Source organism: Perissodus microlepis, chromosome 22 (genome assembly GCF_051167445.1).
Source record: "Perissodus microlepis isolate ML-2025 ecotype Zambia chromosome 22, ASM5116744v1, whole genome shotgun sequence".
Lineage (NCBI taxonomy): Eukaryota > Metazoa > Chordata > Actinopteri > Cichliformes > Cichlidae > Perissodus > Perissodus microlepis.
In genome coordinates this window covers 2,679,266-2,690,262 of record NC_140481.1, presented here as the reverse complement: position 1 = coordinate 2,690,262, position 10,997 = coordinate 2,679,266, and the positions used below count along the sequence as shown (strand labels likewise).

The 10,997-nt window shown below is 38.5% G+C and overlaps 1 protein-coding gene across 2 annotated transcripts; it reads right to left on the bottom strand.

The window, feature by feature from the left end:
• Window positions 1-1,718: 1,718 nt before the first annotated feature.
• On the bottom strand, window positions 1,719-10,555 carry LOC146362403 (uncharacterized). Of its 2 annotated transcripts, XM_084920032.1 has the most exons (7): window positions 10,402-10,555; window positions 8,476-8,540; window positions 5,409-7,394; window positions 5,268-5,327; window positions 3,116-3,196; window positions 2,477-2,542; window positions 1,719-2,161 (listed from the first exon to the last, which is right to left on the bottom strand). In XM_084920032.1, exons 3-7 carry the CDS (start codon window positions 6,766-6,768, stop codon window positions 1,938-1,940), a joined length of 1,791 nt encoding a protein of 596 aa, XP_084776158.1. In that variant the 5' UTR covers window positions 6,769-7,394; window positions 8,476-8,540; window positions 10,402-10,555; the 3' UTR covers window positions 1,719-1,937. The 2 variants fall into 2 exon arrangements, with proteins under 2 accessions (XP_084776158.1, XP_084776159.1); XM_084920033.1 differs by lacking the exon at window positions 3,116-3,196.
• Between the last annotated feature and the right edge of the window lie 442 nt (window positions 10,556-10,997).

Sequence of the window (10,997 nt, the reverse complement as noted above, 5' to 3'; positions counted from 1 at the left end):
TTGTCTCTTTTCTTCACTGTGTTTCATCTATGGAATTGTTCATATTAACTGTGTTTTTTAGATGGAAATTAAAAGCCTAGGAGTTAAACGGTTAATATGAGTTATTCAGATAAAGTGGATGATCTGCAACAATATGATTACATTTTCTAAAAGCAATTTTAAATCCCATTGTATTTTTTTTTTTATGTGTGATGATATCTCGAAAACTTTGAAAAGCTGAGGTACAAATAAAACTCTTTAGCCTCAAATCAGCCCTGAGACCATTCCACAGCCCTGATGCCTTTAACCCTCTTAGGCTCAAATTAAGTTTTTGTTGCTAATGCACAAAATAATACCTGTAGTGGTACTTCTGAGTAAAACAAACCTCATTAAATATATATGTGGGGTAATCAGGTTGTTAGCTTTTACTTGTTGCAAATCTGCAACGCCTGCCTTGAGAGGGTTAAACCCATCTGCCACATTTACAGTGTACAGAGTTCCTATCTCAACTTATGCAGAAGCCTAACCATCAATAATCTGTGTTACATTAATCAAGGCTTTGATTAATTAAATAAGTAACACAGTGAGGTGAGCCACGGTCAGCAGCCCTTATATGTTCAGTTTCTGTGCTGTGTGTCAGGACAAGATTTTGAGTGTGATTAAAATGGTTAGTGGTCTCAGTTTAGTTCATTATTAGAACCAGTTGGCTTCTCCCAAAATGCCCCCCCCCCTCCCCTCCACACACACACACACACACACACACACACACACACACACACACACACACACACAAAACATACCCGTTTCTTGGGTTAGAGGGACAATTTCTGAAATTTTTGGCAAATCACACTGGACATAGGGCTATGGGGACACCGGGTTCCAGAGGTGCTAGAGCTACAATATGCATATCAAAAATCATGAAAAAAATCAGCAAACCTATACACAACTTAAAATTTAAACATTTTCTTTGCTCGACTGAGATATAAAAAAGGCTATTTTTTCAGACATTCTGGTGGTTTGTAGAGACTTTTCTGTAGCTCGGTCTATAAGGACAGTCTGGTGTACAAGGTCAGTGATGTCATCATACATATACACAAAGTATAGTCTGTTCTGAAGGGACACATGGTGTGTAAAGCCAGTCTACTGTACACACACACACTGAGTAAATCTGGTTTAAAAGGACACATGGTGTGTAAAGCCAGTTCACTGTACATATACTCACACATGCACTAAGTATAACCTTCTTAGAAAAGAACGTGTATTATAAGACTGTGACTGATACATCATTATAGTAAAATTGAATAAATTTGCTTAGGCTGCTGCCCCCGCGACCCGGCCTCGGATAAGCGGTTGAAGATGGATGGATGGATGAATAAATTAAAAAATAATAAAAAGACTATATTTTGGTTTTCTCTGATGAGCATTACAATCTGACATACAAGCTTACATAAAACACCACAGATCATATCTGTTGTGATCTACTAACAGGTGGTCAAAGTGTCATTAAAACAACTAGAAGCATAACACAACAGTGCTTGCATCAACTAGAACAAACTATGTATTATAGAGTTTTTCATTGTCCTGAAGAAACTGGCACTGAGTGGCTGACCAATAAAACAGCACCTTTGCACACCAGGGGTGAGTCGGGCTGACACCATGACTTATACATATGACTTATATCAACACACAACACATTTGTTGAATTACTGAACTATATTTAATATAACCAACTCAATAATCAATTCCTTAAAAGGACAGTATTGTAACAATTATTGAAGGAAAATAAAAGTGAATCCTGGCATTAAAAGACTCAGGCTAACCACACATCAAAACAAAACACTGCCTGTGAGCACAGTGAAGTCAACTACATACTTTTTGAATGGAGAACACTAACCTTGAAATCAGGCCCAGAAAGGTAAAGGCTCAGACTGTCAAAAAGTGCATTTAGTGTTTAACATTTATTTATTTTTTTTAAAGGCCAGTCCTCTGTTGCGCACAAAATCTCGAATGTTTTGAATAGATCTCGTCTCCAAGATAGGTTGTTCCTTTTCTTTGCACTTCAGACACTGCTGGTTGGTGACAGTGATACCGTTTTCAATAAAAGGCTTCATATGTTTCATCACCGCTCCTATCTCCTCAGACCATGGTCTCTTCACACACCGCCTTGATGAAACACGTAAACCTGTTCAATAAAACAAAACAAATTTGAAGTTTAAAAAGATCATGTGAGATGCACTTGTAGGTAGAGATGGTGTTCAAAACTGTGAAAACAAGCTGGTACTTGTCTAAACAAATTGTGTGTGATAATAAATAGACTGTAGACCTGATAAAATTTAAAGTTTGATTGTTTTCATTAACATGATAGTTCATCACACTGCTTGGTAAACACAAAATACATTCAGCTTCTTTATATGTTATATAATGTCTAACCACATGATGTTGGTGTTGACTGCACATAGTGCCTTGTGATGGACATGGCATCTGATTTATATCATACCTTTAGTAACTGAGTCAGGGACAGGAGGTGAACCAGAAGTCACACAGGCATCATTCCCCTGGTCATCTAAAAAATATTGCACAGTATAAATGTATGGGCTTAAAGAGGCTTTCTGCCTACCAATCAAACACCATGGGCACAGAGGGGACAGTGACAGCCAGTTCTATTATACTAACTATACACATGGCAATGCTGCTGAACTGGATGAAGTCAACAATACCTTGGGTAGATGTAGATTTTGCACAGGCCAAATCTTGCTTGGCCAAAACTGATGAAGCATCAAAATACTAGTCATAAAGCATTAGTGTCACAATTAGGAATGGAACAACTAACAATCGAGCATGTAAAAATGCACTGATGGTTAGTAATATTGTTCTATACACAATCCCAGGTTACCGTAATCAGCATAGTAGTGTTAATAGTAAAGTCTGATTTCATTTTTAATGCAATGAAAAACAGAGATGCAAGTGGCATTAATGAAACAAGAGAGCATCGTTATCATACGTGATGTGCGCTGTTAAAATACGTTACTGCACATTTCACTGGATTTGTCTCTGAACAGGACTAACTCACAGATCCCAGCTCATTACATAAGATATGTTGGGCAAACATTTACAGTGTACAGCATTGAAAATGTACCTTGAGCTGCAGTCTCGGAGAAGTGAGGCAAATCAGAAGTCACAGAAGTTAATATTTCTTCATTGTCATTGATAGATTTTTCTAGCAAAAAAAAAAAAAAAAAAAAAAAAAAAAAAAAAAAAATAATAATAATAATAATAATAATAATAATAATAATATATATACACACACACACACACACACACACACACATATATACACACACACACACACACACATATACACACACACACACACATATATATATATATATATATATATATATATATATATATATATATATATATATATATATATGTGTGTGTGTGTGTATATATGTGTGTGTGTGTGTGTGTGTGTGTGTGTGTGTGTGTGTGTGTGTATATATATATATATATATATATATATATATATTACATACAGTGAGGAAAGTAAGTATTTGAACACCCTGCTATTTTGCGAGTTCTCCCACTTAGAAATCATGGAGGGGTCTGAAATTTTCATCATAGGTACATGTCCACTGTGAGAGACATAATCTAAAAGAAAATTCCGGAAATCACATTGTATGATTTTATAACAAGTTTTTTGTATATTTCTTTGTAAAATAAGTATTTGAACACTTGAGTCAAACTATATTAATATTGCCTTTGTTAACAATTACAGCGGCCAAACAGTTCCTGTAGTTCTTCACCAGGTTTGCACACATTGCAGAAGGTCTTTTGACCCACTCCTCCACACAGATCTTCTGTAGATCTGTCATGTTTTGGGCCAACACAGACTTTTAACTCCATCCACAGATTTTCTATTGGACTGAGGTCTGGAGACTAGTGAGGCCACTCCAGAACCTTGAAATGCCTCTTACGGAGCCACTCCTTGGTTTTCCTGGCTGAGTGCTTCAGGTCTTTGTCTTGTTGAAAGACCCAGCCAGAACCCATCTTCAATGCTCTGACTGAGGGAAGGACGTTTTGGCCCAAAATCTCACAATCCATGTCCCCGTTTATCTTCTCCTTAATACAGTGCAGTGGTCCTGTCCCCTGTGCAGAAAAACAGCCCAGAGCATGATGTTTCCACCCTCATGCTTCACTGTAGGATGGTATTATTGGGATGAGACTCATCCTTCTTCTTCCTCCAAACCCCAACAATGGAGTTTAGACCAAAAAGTTTTATTTTGGTCTCATCTGACCACAGGACTTTCTCCCATGACTCTGGATCATCCAGATGGTCCCTGGCAAACTTCAGACGGGCCTGGACATGGGTTGGCTTAAGAAGGGGAACCTTCAGTGTGATGAATGATTTTAAACCATGACGTCTCAGTGTATTACTGATAGTAGCCTTGCCAACGGTGGTCCCAGCTCTCTTCAGGTCATTGACCAGCTCGTCCCGTGTAGTTCTGGGCTGATTCTTCACCTTTCTTAGCATCACTGACACCCCACGAGCTGAGATCTTACGTGGGGCTCCAGTCCGAGGAAGACATTAGCCTCTTCCATTCAGGGGCGCCTGCAGGAGTCTTGCAGAGGGTACGCACAGTCACCTGCACGCGCTCCATCGCGCACACGCACATGCGTGCACGCGCACTGTCGCGCACCGAGCTGCTTGGCAGTGGCTCTGGAGCCCTTTCCAGCTTTGTGAAGGTCTAAAGTTTTGTCTCTTGTGTCGTTGGACAGCTCTTTGGTTTTACTCATGTTGCTGCAACACTTTTGACAGATTGTGGGGTGCACATGTGTCTTTATGAAAGCTAACGGCATCAAACAGGTGCTGCTAAATTAGAATCATGAGCAGAGTGTAGTTGGACTGTTTAAAAGCAGAATAACAGGTCTTTGAGGGTCAGAAATCTGCATGATAAGCAAGTGTTCAAATACTTATTTTAAGCAGTAATATACAAAAATATTTTAATAAAATCATACATTGTGATTTCCGGAATTTTCTTTTAGATTCTGTCTCTCACAGTGGACATGTACCAACGCTGAAAATTTCAGATCCCTCCATGATTTCTAAGTGGGAGAACTTGCAAAATAGCAAATACTTACTTTCCTCACTGTAAATGGTATTAACTACACAGCAAAGTACAAACAGAACTGCAATAACATTATCTAAATATATAAAAATGTAAATTTTAAATATTTTATCAATACAACTGCAAAGTCTATAACACAGAATACAATAATTTCAGTACCTCGCAATGTGGAAGCATCAGGGAGTTGCTGTGATCCAGTAGCCATCCCATCTATGTCATCTATAAAATTGAAAAAATGTTATTAGACCAACCATATTCACAAACACCAAGCCGATTTAACAACATATAAACCATGCATACCACCAATTTCATCCAGAGTTTTTCCTTGAATATCCTTCACACTTCCCTTCTCCATGGCCATGAGCAACTTGGAGATCTTAGCCAGCTGAATTGTTGATTGGGGCAGTCGATAGTATTCTCTATGGACCCTAATGTCATGGCCGAGGAAATCGGCCAGCTGGTCTAGTTCATTATCTTTCAAGTTCATGACTTGGCTTATCGTGGCAATCTGTTTGCGAAGGTTAGTTGATCTGAGGTTCTGAGGATGTTCAGCTCCGCAAGCATCTGCAAACTGACCAAACTGCCCTCTGTAGTGACCATCACTACAAGGAATGGCGAAAAGGTACATATTGTTTTCAGATACCCCGCACTCTATCCTCTTACTAACGAGGAGTGACAGGTTATCGGTCATATCAGAAGTCAGGATCACAGCCACCTTTCGTCCTTTTTTCCCCTTCAGTTCCACTCTGGCAAACTGTTGGCAAAGCCTTTTCTCAACTTCTGTAAGCCCAGAGCTGATGTCATCGTGTAGTTTGGACATGTCACGATCTTCAAAATTTTTGACAGTCATACGTGCTACTTCACCTTCCCTCCTCCTATTGAACAAAATCACTTGACAAAGGATCACCTTTGCTAGTGCTGCATAAGTTCCTGCTGTTGGGTTATCACCTAGTTTCTCCCTAGCCGATTCCACTTGCTGACCAAGATATAACTGCAGCTTCTGAACATCTCTGGTCAGTGGAAGGCTGTCGACCTTGTTGTATTTTGCCTCACTCAGGTTTGATAAGGCTGAATGGGAAACTAATTCAGACCACTTTGTTTCATGAAGTGTGTGAAACCTCCTGATTGAATCGATCGCCTCTTGATCCTCTTCCATGAGAGCACGACACATGATAATATCACTTATTTTTCTGAGAGAATGTCCAAGCTTCAGGGCCAAACTTGGGGCTTTGAATGTGCTGGTTTCAGTATCAAAACCTGAAACTCTCTTGACAGCATTAGTAAGAATAAAGAAGTTGGCTGGTTTTATTGCCTCTTCCATATTATGGATTCTTGTTGTGTGACGCAAAGTCACAAGTAATCTCCCAAGTTCCCTTACTTTCTGTCTTATATACTCATGCTTTGATCTGTCACTTCCATGCTTATTAAAAAGAGACTGAGCCAACTGCATAATATAATGATCATTCCTTATTGCACTAGACACATCATCCTTGTGCACCTTGCCCAGTACTGAGTAGAGTTCACTTGAAATTGGCTGAGACATTGTGGATTGAGTAGATGCTATACCAAAGACTCTATCTTTCAGCTTCTCTTCAGCATTATTCTCTGGTCTTAAAGCACATCTTTTCATATGCCGAGAAACTTCTTTTCTGGATATCATACCCTTACAGTATAAGCAGTACTCGTATGTCTCAGCGCTGCTGCTGCTCTTTTTTGAGATCCTTTTCACTTTAAGACAACCTGATCCTGTGGTTTAACAGCAGAGTTGTGCTTGAAGTTACCAAGGTTTCGTAACCTTTCAAGATGAACTTTTCTGTCCTTTGATGATTTGGGTAACTGAAGCACCTGGGCGACTTCAGCATTTTCATTTACATGCGTCTCCAGATGACGTGCAAATTTTGTTTGAGGTTTTCCACACACAAAACAAAAATTGACTGTGCTTTTGATTAATTTTGTTGACTTGGTTGGGGATTCATTTTGGCTAATATCCACAGTACTCTTTTCGCTACATGCATCTTTTGTTTTCTGCTGGCATGACTCTGAGCTGTCTGGTTCTTGGTCGGGATGAAGATCATCAGTAGTTTCAAGATCATTCAAAATGTGCTCAAAGTTGTTCTTAACATCCATGGTCTGTTCTTTTTCAGCAAAAGTAACGCATAAATCAGGCATGCTAGCAGCATGGGAGTTTTTTGATGGTCCAGGTAACTCAATAGACAACTCTGTTCCTGACCTTTCTGAATCTGATGCAGAATTTGGGATGTATTCTTCATCAGATGAGACATCACCCTGTTCGTAAATACAGCATAGATTAAATAACAGAAATAAACATGGGAAGGATAAATGCTAAATTGTTCACGTCACAGAGCTCGGGACGTAAACCAAAGTCTCTAGATGTCTTAAAAGTACTAAGAAATACCTCCTGATTTAAAGAAGAAAATGTGCAGCAGATATGTATTTTGTGCAAGTATTTTGATTCTGCTTGATCAATTTGCAATCTGTGATCGATTCAGTACGTTTTTGATATTTGTCCCATTTCTAATATCCAATTTATATTTTTTGAACAATGACATTAACAAAAAAAAAAACAAAACAAAAAAACTAAGACACCAGCCCTAACCTGGTCCCAGAGCCCCTCCCACAATGACCCCCACAGATCAAAATTTGTAAAACCTTTGAGACTAGATTGTATGAAACTGTTTTGTTTTTTTGTTTTTTTTACAAAGGATTATAATAAAATCTAAGTAATATTTTTACAATGTGTTTATTTATTTCTGGCCTCTCTCACATAACTTCTACACTCTATCCAGTCCAAAATCTCTCTGCTTTCAATTCTCTATCTGAGACAACACTTACAAAACTGATTATCCTTATAATTTTGTGATGAAAGAAAAAGGAAGAGCAAGCAACATGTGGCAATCTTCACGAACTGCATCTACGTCAATATTAACTATATTATAATGAAGCCTGCGTAAATTCAACCTGGGAGACACACCTGCACATCGTCTCCATCATCATCATCATCATCTCAACTCCCTTCAGCTGCTCACTCCGGCGCAGCCAATCCGGAGCTCCCTCGCACCTACGCCTCCATTCAGCATCCGGGCATTTAAGCTCTTTCACCCATAGCTCGGCCTCTCAGCGTTTTCGCATCCCTCCACCACCCCTGCACCCCCATGCTTGCCCCCTGCCTCCATACCACCACCAGTGTCCAGACCCTGGGGGAAGACCTCCTACTTCAATCAGCAATGCTTTTATCAACAGTTTTCCCGCCGGGGTCTGACCGCCAAATATTTAATGTTCAATAAAGCATGTCTAATTCTTTCTCCGTATCTGAGTCTTTCCAGGTTGAATTTCACTGTACACTTACGTCGGACATATCCCAGTCTTCTGAAGATGTCTGGAGGCAGATCTTATGCCACACACAACGGCATTCTACAAATACAAAGAAACCACAGCATTAGACAACAACCGATGATTCATTAAGTTATAATTTAAAAAGTAGCGATCCCACACATCACAAATTATATTCACTAAGACCACTAAATATAAACAAGCATAAAGTGAATTTAAAACCAACACATAATTCAGAATAAAAAGCAGATTTTTTTTTTAAGTTTAAGACACATTTTAAACTTATGAATATGATATACTGCATCATCCTAATAATCAATTTTTTTCATCAGATTTGAGATACAAAACATTGTTATTTTAAAAACAGACTAATTAGTAAACTAATATATATATATATATATATATATATATATATATATATATATATATATATATATATATATATATATATATATAAAGGATATCTTATCTTAAATTGACCTGACCAAACTACTCATTATGGGCCACATAGGCCATGTTTCAGAATGCATTCTTGGCTCAAAGACTTCTGGCAGAATGATCTAATGAGAAACAGAAAAGCTAAAATGTTTATCCTACATTAATTAATAAGGATTGAGATGAAAAGGACTTCTACTAAAAAGTCATTGAAAATGTGTAGCGACACCATCAAGCATTTGTATTGCAAATTGCCTGATTGATCTATTGGAATAGGTCTGGATTAATCAGACCCAGTACCTTATTGGGCTTCCTATATTGACATTGTAAGAAGTTTGCAAGTTTGATGCAATGTTTACTCAAAGGGTTTATTATCATCAAACATCATCTTCCAAGTTTGTGTGTATATGTGTAATTACAGAATGACAAACAGACTTGAGGGCAGTTTACTTCATACATGTTGATACTCTCTTAAATATAATTAAACATTTGTGCATTTTGCTTTATCTTTATATAACAGATCAAATCAGGAACTGTGGTTTTTGCATTGTAACATCACAAATAAGCTAAATCAGCATTGTCAGTACGCATGCACGGCGCGGCCGGGTCAGAGTACACCACTACCCACGATGTAAAGGCTGAATTATACTTCTCCGTCAGATATAGGCTTGGTTCTTTTAATACATCCATGGATATAGGCCTACGGGGAAGTGCTGTGCCAGGGTTGCCAGACGTTAGTGGCCAAACCCCGCACGAGCGTCTCCGGGCACCACAGAGGCTGATGGCTCCGGATATGAGGCTTTGAAAGTGAAAGTTTATTTGCAGCTGTCGATTCATTGTACCAACCTTCTCTCAGCTCTAAGGGATCTGGAATTGTCATCTGACAACTGTCAGTCTCGATCTCGAGCAGAGCATAGCCTCCCGCTCCTGCTGTTTTTTAAAACTATAGGGGCTTTTTGTAGTGAAAACGCCCAAGCGAGGGCCACGAGTTCTTTCTTTCTCTTCCCAGCAGCACTGTATCCCCGTTTCGTACCAAATTCTTTTAAAACATTGACTTTAGGACGCTCAAAATATTCAATATCGCTATCACACGCGGCCGTGTTTACTGTTTACGATGCACTCTGGGTAGTCGTGACCCTTGACCCGGACCGGCATGCCTTGCGCGCGGTGAGATGCTTATTTAGCTTATATGAGCTTGATGTTGAAAGAGTGAAACAAAGATTTAAAGTTGTAAAGTTCAACAGTCTAATCAACAAAGAGTAAGAGGGCAATATACATTATTACAGTATGCTCTCTGTTCTCTGCCACACTAAGCAGACAAACTCAAATGCATGATATGTGATAGTATCTGCCATTACACTGTGTATCATTGCAATGGTTTGAATTGATAAAACTTTGAAGTGATTTTTTTTAATTCTTTACATATGAAAATGTAGACCTGACTCATGGTAACTTATGGTATAGTGAAAAAATGCATTAATTAACACAAGATAAATAATACACTTACGCTTGCATCTTAGACCGTGCCATCTGATAGCTGTCAAAGGTGAATGGCATATCCCGCATTTGTCAAGTTTCACCGATTCAAATACCAGCCTATGAATTGTACACTGGAAAAAATTAAAAACATGAAATGAAACATAAAACATTGTTACCCAAATATTTTATGACGAATTAAAAATGTTTGACCGTTTTACATATTTTCTACCAATCCTTCAGGAGAGATGGAAAGGGAGATAGGAGTTACTTTTTAGATAAAATAGTGAAGCATATCTATTCAATTCCTGAGATTTGTGAGTTAGAGAGAGGGGAATCTATTTAGATGAAGCAAAAGTAAAATACTAAGAAGCTAAAGTGACTGTGAGTAAAAGGTGCATGTATATGTCTGACACAGAAAAACCCAAGGTTTTCAAGGACACTGTCCATCAGCCTCATAATGACATCTGAGCTCAAACTGATGCTTTCACTGTTTCACCTCCAGTGTGTGGCCACTCAGTAAAACACACTTGTGGAGGGGACACAAAACAGATAAGCTTGCAATCATCACTTGGGAAAGTCATACAAATTCAAGATTTAGTTAAACCAGATTGAATACCACCAAGA

Coding starts and splice junctions, on each gene's coding strand:
- LOC146362403 (XM_084920032.1), bottom strand. CDS start 6,768: ATGATATCCAGAAAAGAAGTTTCTCGGCATATGAAAAGATGTGCTTTA. Junction 3,197..5,267: donor TGATGCTTCCACATTGCGAG/GTACTGAAATTA, acceptor TTTTTTTGCTAG/AAAAATCTATCAATGACAAT. Junction 2,543..3,115: donor CTCCGAGACTGCAGCTCAAG/GTACATTTTCAA, acceptor AATATTTTTTAG/ATGACCAGGGGAATGATGCC.